At 42.1% G+C, this 27,928-nt stretch overlaps 2 protein-coding genes across 3 annotated transcripts; both read right to left on the bottom strand.

Annotated features, from left to right (window-relative positions):
- Positions 1-789: 789 nt before the first annotated feature.
- On the bottom strand, positions 790-27,690 carry LOC138966218 (intracellular hyaluronan-binding protein 4-like). 2 transcript variants are annotated; one of them, XM_070338359.1, is made up of 7 exons: positions 27,362-27,690; positions 11,740-11,896; positions 10,860-11,078; positions 9,294-9,365; positions 8,735-8,821; positions 8,088-8,301; positions 790-2,103 (listed from the first exon to the last, which is right to left on the bottom strand). In XM_070338359.1, exons 1-7 carry the CDS (start codon positions 27,573-27,575, stop codon positions 1,837-1,839), a joined length of 1,230 nt encoding a protein of 409 aa, XP_070194460.1. In that variant the 5' UTR covers positions 27,576-27,690; the 3' UTR covers positions 790-1,836. The 2 variants fall into 2 exon arrangements, with proteins under 2 accessions (XP_070194460.1, XP_070194461.1); XM_070338360.1 differs by lacking the exon at positions 9,294-9,365.
- On the bottom strand, positions 14,205-21,690 carry LOC138966215 (uncharacterized). The gene is made up of 5 exons (XM_070338353.1): positions 16,914-21,690; positions 16,334-16,486; positions 15,931-16,059; positions 15,572-15,655; positions 14,205-15,112 (listed from the first exon to the last, which is right to left on the bottom strand). Exons 1-5 carry the CDS (start codon positions 19,336-19,338, stop codon positions 14,910-14,912), a joined length of 2,994 nt encoding a protein of 997 aa, XP_070194454.1. The 5' UTR covers positions 19,339-21,690; the 3' UTR covers positions 14,205-14,909.
- Positions 27,691-27,928: the final 238 nt, after the last annotated feature.

Below are 27,928 nucleotides of genomic sequence, written 5' to 3'. Positions count from 1 at the left end.
CCCTGCGACCTTGAAGCAAGGTCAAGATGCTGTGTATGTTTTTTGGGGCCTTATCATACACCATCTTGCCAAATTTGGTACTGATAGACTGAATTGTGTCCAAGAAATATCCAACGTTAAAGTTTTCCGGACGGACGGACGGACGACTCGGGTGAGTACATACTCACTTTTGCTTCGCATGCGAGTCAAAAAAACTTACGGCAATAGCTTCATCCCAGCTCTACACCCTAGCACCGATTTTCCAACAGCTATTTTGGAACTTTCGGCCAATACTTTATACTGGTTATGAAAATACTACACACAAAAACAGATTACAGACCATAAAAGTGATCTCAAATGTTAACACTCTGCAGACCTGGGAACCCCTGTTTTGCACAGTATTCTCAAACAAACTTCGTGTATTTTCAGAAAAATGAGCCTACTCCACACAGCATACGAACATCCATGATTAAAGTATGCTTCACACGCATCCGTCACACCATTAATTAAGTTTACCTATACATTTTAGTCATTTAAAACAAATGCTTTTTTTCAATGTTTACTGACAAAAACTGTAATCATGTGTCAAAATACTGGATCGGCTTCAAGATGGGCTTGTGAAGAAAAGTAGTCTAGGAATGTTTGGTCGTATTCTTTTTCCACTGACCTACTGATCGTATTCTCGACAATCATGCGTACAAAATACGGCGAAATCGTATGGGTTCCCAGGTCTGACTCTGTACTTGCAAATCTCGCTCAACATTCATTCAGAACAAATCTATCAATCCAGACTCCAAACAGGCCTGCATCAAAGGTTTTTCATAATTTATTTTCGCGTTTCTTTCAACATCAGTTTTCTCACACCAACGAGAAAGAACTTGTACAAGCTACCATACTCGACTTGAACAATGACCGTGGCAGAACCAACTCCAAGCTGGGTCAGCAAGATCATGAACATGCAACACAATGTGCTCGGGTGATAGTTTATGCACACAAAAATGATATTTATGACCATTCCCCCCACCCCCTCCCAACCCATAGTATATATATATGACTGGTCGTCATAAAATAAAACCCTTTGCCTTTCCCGGTTTACCAACATGAACCCCTCTCTACAATTCACTTGAAATAAAACTCAAGTTTTGATAATCTGTCCAAACACCACAGACTGAAATAAAGCCAACAGAAATATATATTTCACTATATAAAAAACAAGAGGGACGCTCTGGTCGCAGCTACAAGGACTTAAATAAAGGGTGATTGAACTAGGAGCACAATGAGGATGTCTGATTTATGGACACAATGAGATGAATAATGAGGTGCTAGTATTAGTATCAAAAGGACCGTTTTTCTGTTTTCTTGGACGTACACAACCCATGGCAGTAAATGCTGCTCTCATCCACGAAAGTCACAGTGAGCAACTCGCAGTATATTGCTTGAATCGGGACGAACAACACGGGAAAGCTCGATTTGTGCACATGGAGATGCTCATTTTATTCTCTGTTTCCCAAAACAATCAGTCAAGATGCTGGAGTATCTTGCTTCACCTCATTGACGAGAAATAACACGCTCATTTTCCAGCCCCGATGGTCAGAAAGGAAGAAAAGGTTGCAGTGGCATGAGAACGAAGCGTCTTGGTGGCTGCCTCAGCAGACGACCACTCGCAAAACTGTAGTAGTATGTACAGGATAAACCTTGATTCTGATGTAATGTTGTAAAAACACCACAGTAGCAAAACTTTGAGAGACTTGCTGGTAAATGAAAAACAAAATGTTTAGAAAAATCACACGTGGTAGTAGGCAGAGCCTTTTTCGCAAGCAGCAGGATGGAGCTACTTGTGCCTTGGATTCAGACCCTTTAGGCCGCAGACTTCACCAGGCTAGGGAAGTCATCCTCGTTTTCAATACGAGGAGCAGACTCGCGGGGCCCTCTTGGTGGACGCTCGCGGGGCTGTTGGCCCTCAAAGCCACCTCTGTCGCCACCACCGCGACCTCCTCCTCCCCTGGGACCTCCACGGGCACCTCGGCCTCCGCGGCCCCCTCTGCCTCCACGTCGTGGATTGTCAGCAAAGGTGATGCGAATATCTGTCACCAGTTGCTTCTTGTGTCCATGGCGATCATCCTCCTGGAGAGATCAAAAGAAAACATGAGTAAAAGAAATCAAAAACTCACTTATCAAGAAAAGATTAATATTTTTTTTACCGATATTACCCTACATCCCATAATCAAAACATGAAGTGTGGGAACAATTTATTATTTCTTGAAGTGTGGGAACAATTTATTATTTCTTTGCATCGTGAGAACATTTTATCAATTAGGAAACATTAAAAAGGCTTGATCAGTATCCGGTAAAAATCCATCACATTTATATCAGATGGCACTCAGATGTTGTCATCAAGTCAAGCCTAACCGAATATTAATTGATTTCAAAGTAAAACCATCACACTAACCAAAACAAATTGATAACAAAACCAACAACCACAACGCACAGTCTTGTTCTCAGATCTCAGTCTTCAGTCACCCATGCACATTTTTATTTTTATATAAATAGATCCCAAATGGATTGTTATGACAGTTGGACAGTCTACTTTCCAACAGTAATAACTGTAGGTGGTCTTATTACTGAACAATTTTTTTTATGGACAAAACATTTGGACTTACACATATTTTCAATCCAGGTCCAATAGACTTCTCAAGTCTGAGAAAAACACTGGTGAGCTTTTTATTACATTTTTTTTTTTAGCCATCTCCCCGTCCCAGTCTTTAACAAACTAGTAAACACAACAATGCCTGATCCGGTAAAAATCCATCATTGGTATCAGATGGCACTCAGATGTTTATCATTAAGTCAAGCCAACCAAATCATACATTGATCTTTAAAGTAACACAACCACACAAGTTCACCCAGGACACATTAATGTGTTCCACCTCTCCCCTGAAGTTTACTGAATGCAGCAAAAAAGATACCAGCCACCAACTATTCCGAACACCTAAACCGAATATAAATTGTTTAAAGTAACACAACTGTCACATCAACCAATTAACCAGAACTGAGGACAAATTTATCACAAAAACCACCATCAAGCACAACATTTTGTCAAAGTGTGGGAACAATTTATTATTTCTTTGCATCGTGAGAACATTTTATCAATTAGGAAACATTAAAAAGGCTTGATCAGTATCCGGTAAAAATCCATCACATTTATATCAGATGGCACTCAGATGTTGTCATCAAGTCAAGCCTAACCGAATATTAATTGATTTCAAAGTAAAACCATCACACTAACCAAAACAAATTGATAACAAAACCAACAACCACAACGCACAGTCTTGTTCTCAGATCTCAGTCTTCAGTCACCCATGCACATTTTTATTTTTATATAAATAGATCCCAAATGGATTGTTATGACACTTGGACAGTCTACTTTCCAACAGTAATAACTGTAGGTGGTCTTATTACTGAACAATTTTTTTTATGGACAAAACATTTGGACTTACACATATTTTCAATCCAGGTCCAATAGACTTCTCAAGTCTGAGAAAAACACTGGTGAGCTTTTTATTTCATTTTTTTTTTTTAGCCATCTCCCCGTCCCAGTCTTTAACAAACTAGTAAACACAACAATGCCTGATCCGGTAAAAATCCATCATTGGTATCAGATGGCACTCAGATGTTTATCATTAAGTCAAGCCAACCAAATCATACATTGATCTTTAAAGTAACACAACCACACAAGTTCACCCAGGACACATTAATGTGTTCCACCTCTCCCCTGAAGTTTACTGAATGCAGCAAAAAAGATACCAGCCACCAACTATTCCGAACACCTAAACCGAATATAAATTGTTTAAAGTAACACAACTGTCACATCAACCAATTAACCAGAACTGAGGACAAATTTATCACAAAAACCACCATCAAGCACAACATTTTGTTCTCAGTCTTCAGTCACTTATTCATTTTTACATTTAGTCAAGTTTTGACTAAATGTTTTAACGTAGAGGGGGGAATCGAGACGAGGGTCGTGGTGTATGTGCGTGCGTGTGTGTGTGTGTGTGTGTCTGTCTGTGTGTGTAGAGCGATTCAGACTAAACTACTGGACCGATCTCTATAAAATTTGACATGAGGGTTCCTGGGTATGAAATCCCCAGACGTTTTTTTCATTTTTTTGATCAATGTCTTTGATGACGTCATATCCGGCTTTTCGTAAAAGTTGAGGCGGCACTGTCACGCCCTCATTTTTCAACCAAATTGGTTGAAATTTTGGTCAAGTAATCTCCGACGAAGCCCGGACTTCGGTATTGCATTTCAGCTTGGTGGCTTAACAATTAATTAATGACTTTGGTCATTAACTCTTCTCACGCCATGTAATTTTACACTCTTACTATACCTGTAAACCAAGCATTTTGGGGGAAATTGGTAATTTAACCACCTACCGAATTAAAAAAATCATTAAAAAAAAAGTTTTCATTGCATTGCCCTGAAATTTTTTGTGAGAATGACAAAATGAATGTACAAGACATTGATGCTCAAACTTGGGTAGCAGAAGACGACACGGTCACACAGCGAAAATAAGAAGGTTGAAACTCACAGAACTCGTAACCTGTCACAATCGTAAGCACTGATTTTCGAATCTCCGATCACTTTGTCGTCTTCTTCATCGGAATCAGACTCTGGTGCTTGCAACACTCGGATCGCATGTGCAGTTTCCTGATCGATTCGGCGACCTCTTCCAAAGAAAATCGTTCAAAAGCATCGTCGTCGCTGTCATTATTGCCTAACAACTCTGCCCAAAAAGCGCCCATTACGTCTCTACACCACAAATCGCCACAAACGAATCTTCTTTTGTAGTTTTCACATCGAAAACAAGCACGCTCCCGCAATTTGAAGGAAGATGGCGGAAGTTAAAACGTTCTTATTCAGTACGCATGCGTTGTACTGGAGGTCAGTATGCAAATGAGCCAGTTTACGACAGTTGACGACATACACTTTTCTCGGCGGTAGCTACCGACGGTGGTGCAGTGGTATAGACACAAAGGCTGGCGGACGCTACCGCCGGTGGCATGAAGAGAGTTAAAAATCTGAAAATTGTAAAAAAAAATAAAAAAATTTATAAAACGATCCAAATTTACGTTCATCTTATTCTCCATCATTTTCTGATTCCAAAAACATATAAATATGTTATATTTGGATTAAAAACAAGCTCTGAAAATTAAATATATAAAAATTATCATCAAAATTAAATTGTCGAAATCAATTTAAAAACACTTTCATCTTATTCCTTGTTGGTTCCTGATTCCAAAAACATATAGATATGTTTGGATTAAAAACACGCTCAGAAAGTTAAAACAAAGAGAGGTACAGAAAAGCGTGCTATCCTTCTCAGCGCAACTACTACCCCGCTCTTCTTGTCAATTTCACTGCCTTTGCCATGAGCGGTGGACTGACGATGCTACGAGTATACGGTCTTGCTGAAAAATGGCATTGCGTTCAGTTTCATTCTGTGAGTTCGACAGCTACTTGACTAAATGTTGTATTTTCGCCTTACGCGACTTGTTTATGCAATCGATTCCAGACCTGTTTACCCTAAACCCGAGGCAAGAGTTGAGTGTATTTTTCATAAAGTTGGTGTACTTTGCAAGCAAAGCCATATGGGGCTAGGGAAAATGTACGCGCGAGTGCAAACGTGTTTGTGTAAGAATAGCATGTCTTGTGAACACCTTCAGAATTTAACTCCTTCCAATACAACAGGGATAAAACAATTTTATTTACCTGTCAGTTTATAGCATCATAACCAGTGTCTTCCAAACAGATTGATAATGAAAAGATGAAGTTCGTGAAATAACATCTGCGGTTGACAGTGGCAAGTTCATTTTTACAATCATCTCAGAAAACATTGCTTCAACGCGGACAGCCTTTTCTTCTGGCAGGATTTGCTTTGCGGGAATGAACTTCATAATTCCTTGGCAGTTTTCAGAGGATTTCTTTGCAGCAACCTTGTCCAGGTGAGTTTTGGAACTGCAGTGTCGTTCGATGTCATATTTCCCAGCAAGGGCAACGGAGAAATCTGATTTACAATACTTGCAGTGTGCATGACTATTTCCCATAGTCGACTCCACAATTCCTGGCTCTTTCTTATATTTCTCCAAGAAAATCTGCTGCTTCTGCTGTTTAGACTTGGTACAGTCATCCGAAACTGACACAGTTTACCGCTTCATTTTGCCACGATTGTCCAGACGATTGCACGTGCCAACAACTTAACAAGGTTTTCACAGCTGAAGACTCGCTGTCATGGTTATCTCTCTTCGACCGAAACCGGTATCATGCAGTTGTACCATCCCGTAATCAGCACACCAACACCGGAAAACGTATTCTAGACTTTTCCTTATGCATATTTTGTGCGTGTGTCGCGTACCGATAATAATTTGGCGTACAAAATACGCCCAAATCGTACTGGTAAACAGGTCTGCTGATCAGTATCCGGTAAAAATCCATCATAGATTCTTTATTTGGTGTTTAACGTCGTTTTCAACCACGAAGGTTATATCGCGACGAGGGAAAGGGGGGAGATGGGATAGGAGAAAGGGGGGAGATGGGATAGAGCCACTTGTTAAGTGTTTCTTGTTCACAAAAGCACTAATCAAAAAATTGCTCCAGGGGCTTGCAACGTAGTACAATATATGACCTTACTGGGAGAATGCAAGTTTCCAGTACAAAGGACTAAACATTTCTTACATACTGCTTGACTAAAATCTGTACAAACATTGACTATATTCTATACAAGAACCACTTAACAAGGGTAAAAGGAGAAACAGAATCCGTTAGTCGCCTCTTACGACATGCGGGGTGCAGAGAAATAAGGATGTGGAAAAGAAGACTTTTGGTAAGTGAAATAAAGGTGATGGATCCAGTCAGGTAGAAATAAGACAACAAGAAAAGAATTGGAAAACTGCAGGGAATAGTAGGGAGAGTTTTCTTGGAAGGAAATATAAGTGAAAGGACTGGTAAGGCAGAAATAAGACAAAAGAAGAGAAGTAAAGGGGTGGGGTAGCTCTGTTTAAACGCTCCCGCCGCGTGAAGGCGACCCCATGGGAGCTCCATCATAGATAACGGATGGCACTCAGATGTTGTCATCAAGTCAAGCCAACCAAATTATACACATTGATCTTTAAAGTAACATTACCACACAAGTTCACCCAGGACACATTAATGTGTTCCACCTCTCTCCTGACGTTTACTGAACGCCGCAGAAAAGATATTTCTTGTCGTTCGCTGTTAGATCGTCAGTCCGGACTGCAGGGCGAAACGTGCTGTCCTCTCCAAGTCCTCTTTGAGGCTGTATAGCTTCTTTTGTAGCGCTGTCTCCTCTGGCCAGGTGGTGTCCCTCAGAGCACTGTGGTATGGACAAGCCTGCAGGATGTGCTCTGCTGTCTGATTCTTGCCACACGGACATAGGGGGGAGGGAACTAGCTTCAGCTTTGTGGCCTTATGATGGTTTAGTCTGTTATGTCCAGTGCGGAGTCTGAGTAGGACGACTTGTTCTTCACGTTGGAGCAGGTGGTAGTCATCTTTCTCCGCTCTGGTTTTCCTCTTGTTTTTGATGATTGTCTTTTTTTCCTTGTACTGCAGCTGGGACGTGAACTGTTCTTTTGAGGCACCTTCCTTGGCAAGTTTGTCTGCAGCCTCGTTTCCTGCTATGTCACAATGAGCGGGCACCCACTGAAGCACGACCCTTCGGTTTGAGAAAAGATACCAGCCACCAACTATTCTGAATTCCTAAACTGAATACAAATTGATTTTTAAGTAACACAACCGTCACTCACCATATAACCATAACATAAATTGAGCTATCTCCCAGACCCAGTTTCTAACAAACTAGGAAACAACAATGGCTGATCAGTATCCGGTAAAAATCCATCATTGATATCAGATGGCACTCAGATGTTGTCATCAAGTCAAGCCAACTAAATCATACACATTATCTTTCAAGTAACAGAACACATGTGCAAAATACCCCAGACTTTGCATCCAAGGCATTCAGCACCAACCCAGAAAGCGAACTGCCTCACTCCTTAAACCAAGAACGCTGAAGTAACATCTGAAATTACCTCCTCCTCTTCGTCACTCTCCTCCTCCTCTTCCTCATTCTTCTTCTTGTAGGCAGTGCCCTTCTTCCACTGGGCGTTGTCCACGCCCTCGCCGGCCTTGCGGATGTTGAAGCTGGCCTTCATGCGCTTCTGGTCCTGCAGGGCCTTCCACTCGTCCAGCGTCATCTCCTTGGCCTCGTCGTCCTCCTTGGCCGGGGCAGCCTCTCCGCTCTCACTGGGGACACACAGGTGCTTGTGGTTAAAGGAGGGAGCAGTAGGCTTTGTACACACAGCAAAACATGCATAACTGATAATGTCGCATAAAAATCAGCCGTTTTTGCCACACTAGCCCATACAATGATAACTCCTTCAGACTGCCAACAATCTGAGCTTATGAAATTTAGCCTTGATATACAGAAAGTCTTCAAATGGTGCATCTTAAAACAGAATTCACTTTCCTGGAAAACCAAATCTACCAATCAAATGTTCATGCAATCATATGGTAAACATTCTGAACATGTTAGCAGTGTTACCTTATGATCAGGTTTTGCACAATAATAAGACCAGAAATAGACCTATTAATTTGCCAGAAACCTATTCAGTGAATGCACTGCTGATTAATGACTTTCAGCCCAGCCTATATCAATACAAAACATGTCTATGCTTACTTGAGATCAGCATTCTCGGTCTGCTCCGCGGGAGGAGCCCACTCTCCCGACTCGTCAGCAGGGTTAGCCGCCGTCTGGGTCGTGTCCCTGTCAACCAATACAATCAGCATTATCATTGCAATTCATACTGTCAATGCATTATTAGCCTTTGGTATTTTCACTTCTGACTCTACATGTACTCGCACAACAAACACATGACACTTATCACATGAAGCTTGATCAGTATCCGGTAAAAAGTCCATCACAAGGAGTAGGACAGAGTAGTCATCATTTCAAGCTCTGGATGAGTTTTGTGTAAAATAACAAGTTCTGGAGTAAAACCAATACAGCAAAGGAACTTCAAACAAAAGGAATCACAAACAAGACTGTAGCAAGTTAACCAGCCCAGACAAGATAGCAGCCAGTTAACCAGCCAAGTTCACGGTACGAGACACCAGGACAGCTACAAATAGAGAAACGTGGTCCATCTGAACGTACAAGGACCGACATTTGATCCACTCTCGCCAAAACACAGGAGTCAACAAGACCCTCACAGGAGATGAGCGCAAGGCAAACTTACTCAACATCGTCCCTGTACGAGCCCCAATTATGTGCTCCACTGCCATCGCGCTTATCAATGGGCTTCACACCTCTGAAACCAATAAAATGGGTATTTGAAGGGATGACCCTAAAAACGAACTAAACTATTGGTACTATAAGCCAAAACACAACTAGTGTCTTGCAAGAGGATATAGGGAGGGTTATAGGATACCCAGGACAGATGAACACAGAACAAGGCCGACACCAAAACAGATAAAGAACTGGAAACAGCAGAAGGTATGTAACAGAACACAGAAATCCTTTATACAATGCTCCTTTCAATTAGTATGCAACAACTGAAACTGTAACTTGATGAAACAATTCTAACACTCAAGCACATTCTTTTCAGATAGGAAGACTAAGCGGTAAACCCATGCAAGTTTCTGGCAGGTGGTTAGGGTGGCCACTAAGTGATCAAACAAGACGTTTCACCGCTCAACGAAAAGTGGTCATTGCAGCAAAAGGCTCAGGTATAGAGTGCTAGATTTGTTCTCAAACACAGTAGTATATGAAAGGAACATTCAAGTAGGTTAGTAGGGTACTTTCAGATATGTAAAAAGACAGTCCTTCGTAGAAAGAGATCAGAGTGAAAAGACAGGCAAACGCGTGCAATCACTTTCATAATTACAACATAATTACAATACTTTAATGGACAGATGAGCATCAAACAAACCCACCATTTGCTTGGAGGTTAAACAAAAAACTTGTCTGAAGATGAGACAATAATTGGAATCAACAAGTTGCACTAACTTTTTTAATTTTTTAAATTTTCTTTATCAATGTCAGCAAACACAACCATGGGCAAGAAATTCCAAAACACAGTCTGAATTGCCTTTACCCCAGAACTTTGTTATACAGACTTTTTAAACTCTTTTCGACTGATCACAATCAAGCTTCAAGATCAATGCATGTCAAGATGTACAATGTATGCAAAGTATCCTCGGACATGAGAGAAATCAAAGACCACAAAGACAGTATGTATTATCCTAAATTAGTAAGACAAATGTTTTCAAACAAGATTTTGTTAATGTATGTTAGTAATTAATACAACCTTAGAACCTACCATGTTTCAGTTAAAGACGGAATCAATCATGAAAACAGCTTCCTTTTCAACATACTGTGAGGCTATTGACCTCCCCCACCACCAGATAGGAATGAACACAAAGATAAAGATCTTAAGACTTGTACATTCAGATTAATTATAAAGTCAAACAGGAGTTTGTGTAAGTCACACCACCAAGCAGTAGAGCTTGCAACAATTGTTTGATGTCAGACCATGCACTTAAACCTAAAAAAAATAAATACAAATTATGTGTCCATACAAAAAATTCAATGCAGGGAAACCAACAACAGTCAAGGTGAGATGGTTTGACAGATCCCTGCCCCACATAAAGTATTACTCTCAACCTTTCAACCCCTGCAAATCAAACACTTCATAAACCTGAACATACTGGCCCTTGCACACGGTTTTTACAGTTGAATAAAGAACATACTCGCATTACAAGACTAGCCATCAAGATCACGCATAAGAGCAAAATCCACTCACGTCTTGTCATTACCGCTGTGGCGATCAAACTGTCGCCTCTCACCAGGTGCGCCAAAGCCACCGCCACGTTCACTACCACCACCACCACCCCGTCCACTTTCAGGCCGGGGACCTCCACGGCCACCTCGCCCCCTTCCTCCGCGGCCCAATCCTCGGCCACGACCACGCTCGAACCCACCTTCACCACGATCTCGCCTGTTGTCACCATCACCCCGGTTCCTGCAAGAGCCAGAAAATAGTGTAAATGTGAACACACACAAAAATGACACTGCTTAAAGTCAACCAATACAATCAGTATTAACATTGTAAGTCATACTGTCAATGCAGTAAGGCCATTGGTATGTCCACTTCTGGCTCTACACGTACTCACACAAAACGCATGTCAGTTTATCACATGAAACTTGATCAGTATCCGGTAAAAAGTCCATCACAAGAAGTAGGACAGAGTATTTGTCATCATTTCAAGCTCTGGATGTGTGTGTAAAACAAGTTCTGGAGAAAAGGAACTTCAAACAAACTTGGACAAGATTTTAAAATGTTGTGCTCAAGTTCAATCTGCAAAATTTAATCTGCTTCTGTTTAACTTAGTACAAAGATTGTAAATATACCATGGAAGTACCCTTGCAACACAAGTGCTCAATGCGACATTTAACATAACGCAAGCAAAATATCTGGGGAACATCAGGAAAAGCATACAAGCTGCAAATACTTGCAATATCTGAAGCAGATCAAATCAGCTACCGTTAAGAAACGGAAGAGAAAGGCTTGCACACTATAAAATTAGACTTCAAATCGTCACATACAGACTGCTGATTAAGTCACTTTATAAAGTATAACTCATTTTCTACTATGTAAGCAAGCAAACCACCAATTACGATACCTGAACTCTGGCGGCACATTCTCGTCGCCCCTGAATCCCTCACGGTTTTCACGAGGGCCTTGCCTCCTAGGCGGCCGGCTGCCGTCATTTTCACGCAGTTCTCTGCCACGGCCTCCTCTTCCACCGCCTCGCTCTGAACGGGGATGGCTTGGTTTGTCTGCAAAACCATAGATTCAGCATAACCCTTGTTAGCCAATAGATGAATTCCAGAACTGTTGGGTTTGTAAGGGTGTAGCTCAGTCGGTAGCGCGCTGGATTTGTATCCAGTTGGCCGCTGTCAGCGTGACTTCGTCCCCACGTTCGGTGAGAGATTTATTTCTCAATCAACTTTGTGTGCAGACTCTCCTCGGTGTCCGAACACCCCCGTGTGTACACGCAAGCACAAGACCAAGTGCGCACGAAAAAGATCCTGTAATCCATGTCCGAGTTCGGTGGATTATAGAAACACGAAAATACCCAGCATGCCTCCTCCGAAAACGGCGTATGGCTGCCTAAATGGCGGGGTAAAAAACGGCCATACACGTAAAATTCCACTTGTGCAAAAAACACGTGTACGTGGGAGTTTCAGCCCACGAATGCAGAAGAAGAAGAAGAAGAAGTGCTTGTGTGTACACACGAAGGGGTTAAGTCACTAGCAGGTCTGCACATAAGTTGACCTGGGAGATCGGAAAAATCTCCACTCTTAACCCACCAGGCGGGATTCGAACTCACGACCTCCCGATTAGGAGGCCGACGTCTTACCACTGCGCCACTTCGCCCGTCGTTGGCGCAACCATTTAGAGAACAAAGGGGAGACAACTATGGCGTGTTTTTCTTAACCCATTAAAGCCCCAGTATGTCTCAAATGGTTTACAAAACGATTCAAATCTTCTCATGAAAAAAGCAGTTCTAACCTTATGAAACACACTTACACTGTGTGTAAAAGCCTGACAGTATCTGTGATGGTTTACGGGAGGCTTTGTGTGCCTTCAAGTTCAACCACCTATACACACGACAGTTCATTTCCAAATCATCGTCTTGAGTTTTTGCTTTGATGAAAACAGAAAAGCACCATGCAAGTTCAACATTATCAAAACTATGTCTGTATGTGGGGCTCTCACTGTCTACTCTCAGGTCAGCATGGGGAATAGACTCGTGATTACATTTGCCTGGAGGGGTATACATTACCAACTGCAAGTACTTGCACTTGCAGGGTTTCATCTACTAATTAAATCTGAAAATGTCCCATCACAATTGAATTCCCTTCAGTGCGTCAAAGGGCGCATTGAGATTACCTACCACTGCGCCACCAAATGTACACTTTACATCGGAATACACACACTCAAACAACCACACACACGATATAGCGGCTAATTCTCAGATGGCACCATATTGCATCTTTGTTCAAAAATGCGTACATGCATGTTTAGACACTTTTTGCCTTGGACTATGTCCCATCGGAATTTGGTTGAGGGAGACAAATGTCCCATTGCCTTTTACTCGCAGGCTAAACCCTGCACTTGCAAATACCCACACCTCCAATATATTCCAAACCCAATACCACCAGCAGTAGCACTAGCAAATTACGCCGATTCCGATATATACGTCACTCCATAACGTGTAATACAATGAGCAACAATCTCTTCTCCCTTCACACCAAGCTTAAAAACATTACGAACATCTCCCACAAACCACCCTCCACCTTCATGTACTCCCTCAACAACACCATCCTCAAAACTGTCCCTTCCAACCCATACCTAGGCATCCTATTCTCGGACAACCTCAAGTGGAGAAACCACATCAGCAGCATCACCAAGAAAGCAAACTGTACTCTTGGTTTCGTACGCAGAAACCTCCGCCACTGCACAGCAGCCTGCAGACGAAATGCCTACCTGGCCCTCGTCCGACCCCTCCTTGAGTACGGAGCAGTAGTCTGGGACCCGTACCAGGGGCAGGACATCGATAGGATGGAACGCATACAGCGCACTGCAGCACGTTTCATCGCCAACGACTACCGATCAAGACGTCCTGGCTTTGTTACAGGCCTCCTGACACGCCACAACCTCCCGACTCCAGCAACGACCCGTACACCTCTGCCTGACTTTTTACTACAAGGTGGTAGAGGGGCTGGTGCCGGCAATGCCTCTAGACAAATTCCTGACCCCTCAACGTGCTGGCCGCATGATTCGACCCAGAAGACAAACAACAGACTACGTTGGTAGCAACCCCATAGACAATTACATAATAAACAGGTGTTTCGCTGTACCACGCTGCAACACCGAACAATACAGAGTCGTTTTTCCCACGATCCACAATAGAGTGGAATTACCTGGACAACATAGTTGTCCACTCACTCTACTGAGGCATTCAAGTCGGGGTAATCTTGAACTTTAGCGTGTTAAATTCATAGCTCATAATTCAGAGACATTTAAGTCTCCAAATTTGTAGAACCTGCACTTGTAATCATAACAAGTCCAGTGATGTGAGTTGTTCTCCCCTCTTGGTTACTAAAACCAGGAAAGTGGAACCAATGTTCAATTGTCTGGAATTGTCTGTTTTTAGTTATTTTTGAAGAGCCCCGATGTTGCAGATTATGGAAAGCTTTTCAAAATAGCAGTACCTGGTATGGATCTTCACAAATGTGGGATTAAAGTGCACTACTCGCCCACCGATGACAGCGTTACACTGTGACACCTTTCTGTTATTATGGTTAAAATGCCTTTTGTTCTTGAAACAAACTATACCTGTTGTTGAAGTCCTTGATAAACAATGTTCATTAGACATATATGAAATAAAAAAGCGATTAAGGTTTTGGGTGTGGGGCGAAGCGTTTACTGTGACACCGTAACGCTGTTAAAGAGAGGTGCTGACAATACCATAGACACAGTTAAGACAAGGACCAGCATTCCCTTAACACCACAGCATGTTTGCTAATGACCCTTGCACTATAGCACAGCATGTAGAACATTATTTTGCTGCTTGGGTTTTGACTACAGTTAATTGTAGATAATTAACAACAGCATTACACGTGACACCAAAATCATGAAGAATACTTTTTAAACAAAGCAAACAAATGAAAACGTCTTTTGAGTTTTATTTAAATCATGAATACTGATTGGGCAAAACACAACACCTTGTTGCCCCTTCTAGAAACATTTGTGCACAAATTTAACAAAACGGTTTAAATAAATTCAGGAGAACTTGAAGCCGTCGACTGTCCATTCTCGACAGCTTCTTCCACGCGGTATGAGAGTGACGTGAGTGGCAACCACCATGTCGTTCCCCACCAGCTGCACATCGTCAATGTCAGGGTGGAGGAATACTTCCGCGTTTGTGGCATGCGGTTTGAGAAACCGCACTTGGAGCTCATTGGCATGGACCGCAGTGACGACTCCTGCACATGTATACACAAAACAGAAACATGCTGACAACTTCTATTCCTGCAAAATATGAATGTTAAAAAGTGTAAACAAAATAATTGATTCCTCACCCATCAACAGCTTAGAGCTAAACTTGGATAAAAACAATTCTGGGCTAAATAAGATGACTTGAGCACCCTAAATTAAATTAAAAAGTATGCGTTAAATATTTTTTTGGAAAAGTTGGCTAAAATGGAAGAAACTTATTTTGCACATTTAGCCCAGTATTGTTCTTGTCCCGATAAAGCTTCCTCCTCGAATGTTGGGGGTTCGATCCCCAACCAAGTCAAAACAATGATTTTAAAATTTACATTGCAGCAGCTGTCCTGGCAAGGCACCTTGGCAGTAAAGTAAATGTGTTGAGAGTTGTGTGATGTTCCCGAACCTTCTTGAAAACAATTTCCTTTTCATTGAGTGTAACAAGGCATGTTTACCTGGATAATGTCGGTCTGGGTACTTCACGACAACACAGGTGTTCACCGTCACATTCGCAACGTCGCGTTGGCCGTTTGTGGCATCTGAAACAATAAGATAAAAATACAATAACAAATGTAACATTTTGAAAAACCTGTAACTGTCGTTTACCCTGCATGATTGAATGGGCGTAAGTAAAGCAACATGAAGACAAAACCTGTCGTTATCTGCTCGTGTATAGGCGAGCAGCCGATCTATGCTTTTGGCACAGGAACAAATCCAAATAGTACACAAGTAGTTTGATATTATGAAAAATATGTTCCTGTCGTTTAAATTTCAGTAAATGATTGACTGGGTGTTAAGCGACAGGAAAACAAACCTGTTGTTCTCTGCTGTGCCTCCGCGTCATCTTGCAGGACCAAGGCATCCGCATCATGCATTGCAATGTCATCCAGATCTCGTTGAGCGACAGCCACTTCGTCTTGCGCGGCATCATCTTGGACAGCCGCTGCAAAATACAGTTAATTTAGAAAATCTTCCTCATCTTGCTCAGCAACAACAGCCACCTCTTCTTGCGCAGCATCATCTCAGACAGCCGCTGCAAAATACAGTCAATTTAGAAAATCGGCTAAGTATCCAGGCAAGTAGCAGACACTTTTGGCACCGGAATAAATCCAAAAAGTACTCAAGTAGTTTGATATTATGAAAAACCTGTTTCTGTCGTTTAGATTACCATAAATGATTGACTGGGTCAGTGGGTATTAAGCACCGTGCAAACAGACCTGTAGTTCTCTGCTGTGCATCGGCCTCATCTCGAACAGCAATGGCATCCACCTCATCTTGCAGGACCATGGCATCCGCAGCGTGCGTCGCATCCACATCTCGCTCATCAACGACAGCCACCTCTTCTTGTGCATCAACATCTTGGACAGCCGCTGCAAAATAAAGCTAATTAAGATAATCTGCCGTGTTTGTTTTTAAAAGTAATATACTTTTGGCAGGGAAAAAATCTGTAGCAAAGCAAGCATTTGTTGTAAGCCTTGTATTAACTAATATGTTTCAATTCCAGTGCAAATAGTAATATTTTGACTAAATCAGGTCCCAATGGGGAGTTATCGGAAAGCAAAATTTAAAAGCAGGTTTTTGTTGTGATAATGTCTTGAATAGACCTTATTGACGAGCAATTGCTGCAGCCCCAAAGACCTCGTTCTGGACCAGTGGCATCATGACAGTCGTCTGTGAAAGATTGCAACATTGTGACAAAGGAATGACATAACCACAAACAGTGTACTCAGAAACCAGAACGATGCTTTAGGGGCTTTGAACAGTAATTGCGGGTGAATAAACTTGAAATACACCTACCTCTTCTGCGTTGTTTGCTGAGTGAGACCCGGTCCCAGAAGCCACAGAATTCCTCGTTGACACAGGTGATACCAGGTTGTGGGGCAATGCAGAATTCGCAAAAGCAGCTTCGTTCTCGGGTGGACACAACATAGGGCATTAAGCCCCTGAAGCAGTGGAGTGTTCTGCTGCCTTTGATGGCCTTGACATCTGGCCCAGCCCGTGACGGTCTGGTTCTGTTGATGATTCCTCCCTCGACGAACACAAATGTTCGTCTGTTGTGGCAGTGCAGGTTGGGTTGTGCTGGCTTTGTCAGGGAGGTTTTACCGAAGCGGTACAGATCACGAGCATTGGCAATGATTGCTCTCCTTCTGCGGACAGCAAGAAAGGCTATCCTCTTCACAACGCCGATCTCTGCGTCGCAAGGGCCCTTACCGTGCCTTGTCCCAAAGAAGTGTTTCTCGGTCATGATTCCGGTGTCGTCTGCGGCAAACGAGGCATCCGCAAAGTTGGTTTTGCATTTATATTGGGACGGACATCCATCAGAAAAGTGTACGACCTTCTGAAAGGACAAGCCACGTTGTTCGAGTAGATTGGTCACAGACAGCTGGAAATGCTGGACTGCATGGCTGTCATGCTTGAGATCAGACGAAACAAACACAAATGATTCTGTAACAGTCTCATCATCATCAGGGCACCGATACGTCGCAACGATTGGGTGGATGGTGATTTGCTGTCGCCCCCAATGAGCACCCTGGGCTTCGTCCTGGTAGATGCACGTCATGTTTTCGCCAAAGTCCATGCACATCAACAGCCATCCCTGTGGAATGTTTTTTTGCAGCAAAGCATATTGTTTATGTTGCCATTTAGCATTGGCGAGGTGTCGTGAAAAGGTCACCAATTCCTCTTCCAATTCAGTGATCAGCTGGTCGAAGGGACCCTCCTTATTTCGCAGGAGTCGGCGACTCGTTGTTTTCTGTTCTCCAGTCCGGTCATGATATGTCTGTTGCTCAAGACCCCATGATTGCCAGAGACACACAGCATCTGCATGGTCATCCAATACAGGCTGCAATCTCTCTCGAACAGCAGCAACTCCACACTGTCGGCACTTCCTGTCGATGCATTTCTTGACGTTGACCGCTGCATTGCAGATGGTTATGTTCGCCAGATCATACTTGCTTGGTCCGAGAAAAAGCTGCCGCTGATCTTTCTTCGCCAGAAAACTGTTGACTGCTGCAATTTTCAGGTCCACATTGGCGCAGTATTCACAACAACAGGCACGGAGCTTGTTGTGCTTCACCGTCTTGATGTGTTTGGGCCTGCACTTGGCAAATCTGGAGAAGGAGATACGAGCATCACTATGATCGTCCTTGAACTCCTTGTACGTCTCAAGCAGAGTCTTTTCCATGAATCGTTTTGACGTTCCTTTGGCACTAACAGACGTCACCCCAGGGTCTGTCCGGGAAACATCTCCCCGCTCAAAGAACTCTTGAACTGATTTTTGGGTTGATTCCGATAGCCTGTCTTTTCGGCGAACTATGCCATCCTCCTTGTCTCGGCTTCCATAGCATTCTTGCAGATATTTCCAACTTATTCCAAAATCTCGGCGAACTTTACTCACCTCGCCTTTGTTTCTTTTTAGACTGGTTGCCAAAATCCGTCCAAATAATACCCTTTTCTTGCGATGTTCTTTTTTTCTGCTGTTTTTAATGTTTTTGTACTGGTTTTGCAACTCCTTCATCATTTCAGTTGAGTAGTGTTGTTCTTTTCTCTTGCCAGCTGAATGAATGCCAAGTTCTTCCATGGCCCTGGTTTTTCGTGGACTCTTGACTGATGTTAGCTTATCAAGAACCTCAGCAAACTTCTGTGGGTCCTCAGGCATACTCTTGATGACTTTGTTAACTGCCTTCCTTTTAGCATCAATGGTGTTGTAGCCCTGTCCAATTTCTTCCTCGGGAACAATGGGAGGTGTACTTTCAACTTTCTCTCGCTTCTCAGCTTTCTCTTGTGCCCGCTTTTCTCGCCGTATTTTGTTGACTGCAGCCTTTTTCTGTGGTGTAAATTTTGCTCTTAACTTTTGTTGTCTTAGTCTTGCTGCCTCTCTCTCAACCTCACTTGCTGCCCTAGTTTTCACCTTGGGCTTGTTCAGGGGCAGACCTTCTTTTTTCTTTTCCCGGCATCTTTTTACACGAATGTTTGTAAGCAAACGCTGCTGTGCCTTTTGCTCTTCGGTCATGTTTGATTTGAACACCTTTATTCTCTCATTCTCACGTTCTCTATGTTCTCTGAACATGACCGGGTCATCCTTCAGACGTTCCCTGTACCGACGCTGATTTTTGGCTGCTTTGCTGATGCCGTCGTCAGCAGCATCGTCGATCGGTTCTGCCTCAACATCCCTAAAATTCCTTTTTTGAAAGAGCCGGTTGGACACTCGCAACGATTCCATTGTGCATCTAGAAGACCAGGACACAAGAAGGAACAAAAAAATTAAAACCAAAATTTTAAAAGATGAGAATTGGAATAAGACCCTAATAGTATAAAGTAAACAGACTGCCTGTGATCCATAAGTTTGAGATTTGGGTTAGGTCTGAATCTGAATAAATACGTCTCAGGAGCTAATTTTGGCTATTGTTGCACAAAAAAAAAAGAAGTCTTGTTTACGGTAACATGGCTGATTTTTTTTTCCATTTTTGTCCAATTGTAATTTTTTTGTTCGATTTTATTCAATTTTGTTTTAAAACGATCACTTTATTTTCTGTCTTCGCTAGGCAAACAGTTTACGACCGGCAATTTTACAACGCAGACACTTTTTTTCTTTTCAGATGATCACCAAAAAAAAAGATTTGAGTCGGGCCTAAAAATTAGGGTCGGTCAAGATACCGTAAACAGACCTATTTTTGTGTGTGTGGCATAAACAGACACGAGAAGGGTCTCACTGGATTACTCAGGATAGGCTTACACTGTAACCGCCCCATGGGAAACAAGCAGCCTATTCAATGGTGTCACATGAAATGTAGTTAACTATTTTGACAAATTTCCGTATAAAACACAATATATTAATATTATAAACAGCGTATGGCTTAAACACTAAATCAAAAACATGCAAAGTTCACTCAAATGTTTTACAACACAAACTAAATGACGATATTTAGGAAAACACATTGTGCATTTCATACGACTCCACATCCGGTATTCAATGGTGTCACATGAAATGTAGTTCACTATGTTAATCAATTTCCAGATAAAACACAATAAATTAATATTATAAAGAGTGTATGGCTTGAACACTAAGTCAAAAGCATGCAAAGTTAACTCAAATGTTTCAACACAAACTAAATGACAATATTCAGGAAAACCCAATTGTGCGTTTCATGCGACTCCACATCCGGAAGCAAGGAATGGAATTCAGTTGTCACATGAAACGCACAAATCTTTTTTTCAGATAAAAGCAAGATAATGATCAAACCATATAATGAAATGTACACAATTCATATGCGGTTGAAAAGTACAAGGGCACCTACTTAGAAATGTTACAAATTTCCTGTTCAAAACGGCAAAATTGTAGCAAATCGTAAAAAGAACAACGTTCGTTTCATGCAACTCCAGCAAATGAAAACCTGCACTGAAATTTGGCGTCACACTGAGATTAATGGTACGTTAGCAACTAATCATCAATCTAACTTTCTTTCATTTAGTTTCACAACAGGCTTCATAATTATTCTCAGAATGCAAGTTCTTTATTATATTTAGTGACAATGAGTTCGATTGGAAGCGTGTTAATCGCTTTTCTCAGTGTACGAAGACATTGCGTTTCATGTAACACCACAGGCTCTTTGACTCGATGTCATGTATTCTTAAATCTTCATAGATATTCTACATGCCAAATGTGTGAAACTAAGTCGAACAAACGCTGAGCAATGGGACTGGAACATGTATTAATATAAAGTAGAAATAAAGTACATTTACTTACCAAACGTTGAAAGTTGCGCGAACCACAACGGCACACGTGCGTTTCTGGTAAAAAACCATCCCATAATATTGTGACATCACGCGTTGTTTCTTCTTCACGTGACTAGTGTCGATTTGAAATTGCTCAAAACGTCACAGAAATGTGTGTTCTTCACGAGTCAGTTCCGGTGTTGATAAAATGTTGACCGAGATTTTTGTCCAAGTTTGTGTAAATCGCGTTTGAAAATTGCTAACACGTTGCGTTTCATATGTGACGCTGAAATGAAATAGCCGTACAGGATATTTATTACACGCTTGAGCATTCCATTTACAAATTGATACTGATATCCAAAGCATGGCAAGTTCATTTGCATGTCTGCTGACAACATTTGTCGTCTGCTAAACCAAACAAAATGCGTCCGTGTTCGAGAGGTTGGCTGTGACACCATGGGCAACGCACGTTAGCAAAAGTTTGTGGTCGCCGTTTATCGATTACACAAAGCAAAATCACTTAATTTGAGTTTGAATCTTTCTATGAAGCTATTATCTGTGGCTGAATGTTATAATCGTTCAACGGGTACCATTCACTTTTCAACAAGCAAGCTTGGAAAGTGAGTGGTGTCGGCATTCCCATTTTCGGACGCCATTTTGAGGGGTTTTTCGTTAGAATTTTTTAATTTGCTAATATAATTTTCCAATTTGGGGCAGTGGGTTGCTCATGGTGGTTCTTTCACAATCGACAAACACAACACATAGTTAAAACTTGTCAAAACATATGCTTCTGCAGAGTTATTGCTGTTTTCACATACCACACCTCACAGTCACCAACTAGGGAGAACAACTCATGTACATTTTTCAAGCAGCCTTTAGGACAATTGTCCTGAAGACTGAAAATCAATAGGACACAGTGTCCTGAGATTGCAATTTCAATAGGACAAAAACACGACTCGTAAAACCGCATTTAAAAAGATTTTTCAGTTTAAATTCTTCCACCTTCCGCGACTGTCATGACTAGATACTCAAAGGATTGAATCACATTTCAAAGTTATTTGAACAGTTGTTGGGTTTTTTCACTGCCCATCTGTCAACAATGTTTTTCAGGTAGGCATCTGACCGTTCTGCGGGTCCCTCAAGTTTTGCTTTCAGGATCATGTCCTGGGTTTTGACACACAATCGGTTTCTTCGAGCCGTACACACCTAGTTCTGTGCACTGAATCCTCTCAACGTCTGCTGTGTTTTTCCGGATATTATGACGAAAAGTAATGCCTTGCGCATGTGCGAACATGCACAGGTGGTTCCCATTGGTTTAAACGATTTATTGCTGAGCCAATGAATGCACTCGAGGCACCATATGGGTTCGGGTTTTTTTCTTCTTCTTGATCCAACTTGAGGATAAATTAAATCAAAGAATCAGATCCCATATGGTGCCTCGTTCACTCAACAAACTGGTCACACGCAGTGCATACTTTCGCTTGGCAAAACCGAAACCAGCTGTCCTCACGCAGTGTTTACTTTCGCTTGGCAAACCCGAAACAAGCTTTCCTCTTGAAAATTGAACAGTCCGCATGTCCGCTTCATTGTCAAAAACGATCGGACCCTTGACCACTTCTTCTCTAGGTTAATCGGACCTGTGTCCTGCTGGGGTTAAAGCTATAGGTCCTGGGGAAATTGGATCGGTCAGAGACCGGAGACTGACTAAAATGTACATCACTGCAAGTCATTTTAGATCCCTTTGAAGTTACGGAATGAACTCTGATGAACTGTACGAATGCATTTTGTTTACATGGGTCAAAGAAGGAATTATCCGTATGAGCGGGCAAAGGGAGATAACTCTTTCGTGTAAATGATGTCCCATGGTTGACAACGTGTGCCATTTTCGGTGCATTTTCGTCGATTGAACAACCAAATTGATTAGGCCAAAAAAAAAAAAGGTCTGTTTACGGTAACCCGACCGACCCTAGTTTTTAGGCCCAACCCTAATCTTTTTTTTGGATCGTCTGGGAAAAAAACAAAAACAAAAAACACGCATCCAAAATAGAGCTGTTTGCGCTCAAACAGCAGACGACAGAAGGGAGGTAAGCTCAAAGTACTGTTAGGAGTAAAGGGTCGTCACTCGTGTTACTTCCAGACCTGGGAACCCCTGTTTTGCACTTATTCTCAAACAAACTTGGTGTATTTTAAAAAAAATGAGCGTACTCCACACGGCCGGTTTGCACATCCATGATTAAAACATGCCTCACGCGCGTCCGTCACACCGTTAATTAAGTTTACCTATACATTTAAAACAAATGCTTTTTTCAATTTTTACTGACACAAACTACCGTATTTGACGGACTACAAGCCGCGACTTTTTAAAAAAAAAATCTCATTGCGGCTAAAACGTTACCTAAACTTGAATAGCATTCACCTAATGGAAGTCGCCGCGGATTTTCATTTCGCTCGATTAGCGATTACCGGTACTTTATTAGCTCTCTACTCAAGACTCGGCGCTTTTCTCTTTCTTTCGCGAATCTTCAGTTGTCAACAAGTCGTCGTGACAAGCGTACAGAGAAACACCGGATGTATCAGGATCTCGTGCGCGCGAGATTTCGTTTTTTTGTGTCTCGCGATAGTTGGAGGAGCGAGAGCAGCCATGTTGTGTTTTCGTCTGCTCGAAATGTGCATAAAAGTTGTAAATCTTCCCAAAAAGCTTATTCCGGGCGGGACTACATGTGTGTGTTGGTTAGAAATTGTGTGTGTGTGATAATTTTCTTCAAACTTTCTCACTTTTCTTCTTTGTTTCACTTGTTTATTCTCGGAGCCGATTTCGCCAAATACCGTACTTTCGTTTGCCTGGTTGTTTTGATTGATTGACACGAACCGATTATATTTTTTTCGACAGCGGCTAATATAGTGACGTAATCATGTGCCAAAATACTGGATCGGCTTCAGGATGGGCTTGTGAAGAAAAGTAGTCTAGGAATTTTTCTCGTCGTATTTTTTTCCCACTGACCGTACTGAGCGTATTCTCGACAATCATGCGTACAAAATACGGCGAAATCGTATGGGTTCCCAGGTCTGTACTTCCTTTCAAAATGGATGCACGCAGTGGTGTTCGCCACCCGCTAGCTGTAAAGCTTGATAAATGTTGTCATGAAAAGGATGGGGTGAAAATTATCAGTATCTATCCAGCGAGTTTTAGTATCATTAACGTTTTTCAACAGGCAAAAACAGGGATTGATGAGAAGAAATGAACTGTGAAACATCATAGAGAGGGGAGAAAAAAAAAAAAAAATTTGAAAAAAAAAGCCCTATTTTTTCACCCTATGTTACCGTAAACAGACCTATTTTATTTTTGGCCTTAGGTTTATGCTTAAGTTTGGAGCTCAATCTGTCAATAAATTTCACGACAAATGTTCTTTGGCTTGCTTACATGGACTTGTATCAAAAATAAGCCAAGAATGTCACTGGATACTGAGCTATGAATTTAACACGCTAAAGTTCAAGATTACTCAAGTCGGCGCACAGGCGAAGGTATCGTCTACTGGACTACTACCATCACAGAAAGACTACAAGGTACGTCACTCACCTTTGAGTCTTCTGTGTTCTTGGAGTCGCTTCCTGGGGAAAAATATTGTTCAAGACGGTTTGCCTCTTCCTACAGTCTGTGTAAGGTCAAATAAATACAGTTGCATGGGTGCAACCTGGAAAATTCCAAAAACCGGCAAAAGTTGGGGTCCAACTTTTTTAGTATTTAAAATGCCAAAAAAAAACCTCCTGGAACAAAAACATCGGCAGCCGATGAAACCAAAAAGAGTTGCAGCCATGCAGTTGAATGATTGTTTGAACTGCATGTACCTTTAATTTTCAGCTTCCGTCCGCTGCAGGTTGTTATTAACCATCATTTGGACGAATCTTCGTTTGCGAGCCGCCAGGTTCCACCTTGCGTCAAATCATGCATCCGGCACCGAATATGCATACCAGCGCTCATTGGTTAATAACAGGATATTCGATTATTATTTTCCCGTGGGTAGCTTCCCTTTGCTGCACAAGATTTACATTTGTCATCATTTTCACGAGTTTTCATTCACAAACACCTGGTAAATAAATCTCATGTTCCCCATGCAATAACCCGAGGTGGTGAATGGGTTTGAGCTTTCATGTGAAACATGGATTGTCAAAGTAAAAGCCAATCAGGCTGATTGATTTGTGGAACCATCGTGGCTTTGGATTTGTGTTTCTGAGGACAACGATTGTAAGCATTCACTCTCAAAGACCCAATCAATGTTGATAATTACCGCGGCGACTCACGTTCAATTTGCAACTTATCTCTGTAATCGCAAAATCCACAACGAAAAGTCATAAACACTTAAAAGAAAAGAAATATGCTCAACACTTACTGAATTCACAGGTATGATCGCAGCTCTGTACATTTTCAGACTGGAAAAAAAGCGTCAACAAGCTACGTTTGACGTCACATACAAGGTTGACGTGTTATCTCGTGCTACTGTGACGATGCTTTGTGGCCCGGAGTTGGATTCTAAAAATTCGTCTCCCTGTGAGTTATTGTGTATTTTGTTGCACAACCAAAATGATGACAAAAACGATGTTTGGTAGCTTGTTGTCAGACCAGCACTTTGTTGTTGGTCCTCGGGGAGAATATCGCCTTTTGTCTCATATTTATCAACCGCGGCCTTCGGCCTTGGTCGATAAAGATGAAACAAACAACGATATGGTCCCCTTGGACGAACAAAAAAGCTGGTCTGTCAACAAGCCACCAAACATCTTATGTTTTCAGTGATGTACATTTTAGTCGGTCTCCGGTCTCTGACCGATCCAATTTCCCCAGGACCTATAGCTTTAACCCCAGCAGGACACAGGTCCGATTAACCTAGAGAAGAAGTGGTCAAGGGTCCGATCGTTTTTGACAATGAAGCGGACTGTTCAATTTTCAAGAGGAAAGCTTGTTTCGGTTTTGCCAAACGAAAGTAAACGCTGGTTTCGGTTTTGCCAAGCGAAAGTATGCACTGCGTGTGACCAGTTTGTTGAGTGAACGAGGCACCATATGGGATCTGATTCTTTGATTTAATTTATCCTCAAGTTGGATCAAGCAGAAAAAAAGAAAACCGAACCCATATGGTGCCTCGAGTGCATTCATTGGCTCAGCAATAAATCGTTTAAACCAATGGGAACCACCCGTGCATGTTCGCACATGTATGCGCAAGGCATTACTTTTCGTCATAATATCCGGAAAACCTGTGCGTTTGAACGAAAATAAAACAAGAGAAACGACATGGGTCCGAAAAAAAAAAGCTCAAAGCAGATAAAAATCAGCAGACATTGATGTCCATGCTGCGTTCGCCAGCCACTGTGGCTTCAGCTGAACCAACAACAACGTCAACCGAGAACGAACTCGTCGAAGTGGAGAGGGACCTGCAGAACGGTCAGATGCCTACCTGAAAAACATTGTTGACAGATGGGCAGTGAAAAAAACCCGACAACTGTTCAAATAACTTTGAAATGTGATTCAATCCTTTGAGTATCTAGTCATGAAAGTCGCGGAAGGTGGAAGAATTTAAACTGAAAAATCTTTTTAAATGCGGTTTTACGAGTCGTGTTTTTGTCCTATTGAAATTGCAATCTCAGGACACTGTGTCCTATTGATTTTCAGTCTTCAGGACAATTGTCCTAAAGGCTGCTAGAAAAATGTACATCACTGTGTTTTACACCAATGAGCGCTGCTATGCATATTCGGTGCCGGATGCATGATTTGACGCAAGGTGGAACCTGGCGGCTCGCAAACGAAGATTCGTCCAAATGATGGTTAATAACAACCTGCAGCGGACGGAAGCTGAAAATTAAAGGTACATACACTAATACAGTTCAAACAATCATGTATTTATTTGACCTTACAGACTGTAGGAAGAGGCAAACCGTCTTGAACAATATTTTTTTCCAGGAAGCGACTCCAAAAACACAGAAGACTCGAAGGTGAGTGACGAACCAGTTGTAGTCTTTCTGTGATAGTGGTAGTCCAGTGGACCATACCTTCGCCTGTGGTCGGCGCTGACCACCAGCCGCCGCTAGACGACGTCGCTGCGCACAGCCACACCCACCCGTCGCGCCAAAGCCAGCAATCTGGATGCTAGCGACGTACCCTACAGATAAAGAGCTGCATGGACTCGTTAGGTCAAACAGTCCCACGTGCTTTGACCCTGACCACTTTGTAAAGGAAATAATTATAGCCTAAGTCGAGTCATTCCTTATTCACGACCAAATTTCACTGTTGTGAAGATAACAGTACGTGTGACACACACAACAGCACACAAATCAACTTAAACAAAATAATATTGCATAATACTTTAATAGCACCGCACGTCTCACCCTGTGGCGAAAAGTCCTGTTGCTAATCTGCGTTACGAGGAACCACATGGGTTCAAAATGGCGCATACAATGCACTTGCAATACAGCATTTTACGCATAACAACTGCACCATTGCACGCAGTAGAATCGCAAAGGCAAGATTTGCAAACAACACTAACCGTCCTTTTTGGTTACTTGCTGCTCCGGTAGCTTCGGTTTACTGTCGGTGGCAGCAACCTTCTTCGCTGTTTTGGACTTGGTTTTCTTGTCCCCATCCTTCTTGGAGGTTTTCGCCTCTTCTTCCTTTTGCCTCAGGATTTCCAGAGGGTCCTCATCTTCATCGATAAAGAGAGAAAATTTGTTGGTTACCGCTATGCCGTACTGGAGGTCCATTTTTCCTCTTTTTCGTAGAGGATGGCGACGATTTGGACCTTACGGCCTTTCTGTAGAGAACGATCAGAATAGTAAGATGGCGTATTCCCGCACAAACTAAGAGCTCATGCGCGGAAATGGTAATGTAGTTTCCGGTTATGACGAAGTGCCTTATTTGGCTATGGCACCGAAACGAAATACAACTTACCTTTCAAAAGTCTTCAGAGTTGGATTAAAATATCATTGCAAAAGCCATTCATAATAACGTGACTTAGAAAACAACACAAATGTAGCGTTCTTCAGCTCCACATTTGTGCGTAAAAGTATTAATTAATCCATCGGAGCTGGAACACAGTACGGGGGTTTCCCGAATT

The sequence above is a fragment of the Littorina saxatilis genome, linkage group LG5, assembly GCF_037325665.1.
Source record: "Littorina saxatilis isolate snail1 linkage group LG5, US_GU_Lsax_2.0, whole genome shotgun sequence".
Classification (NCBI taxonomy): domain Eukaryota; kingdom Metazoa; phylum Mollusca; class Gastropoda; order Littorinimorpha; family Littorinidae; genus Littorina; species Littorina saxatilis.
The sequence above is the reverse complement of the archived record's forward strand: the minus strand, read 5'-3'. Positions and strand labels throughout refer to the sequence as shown.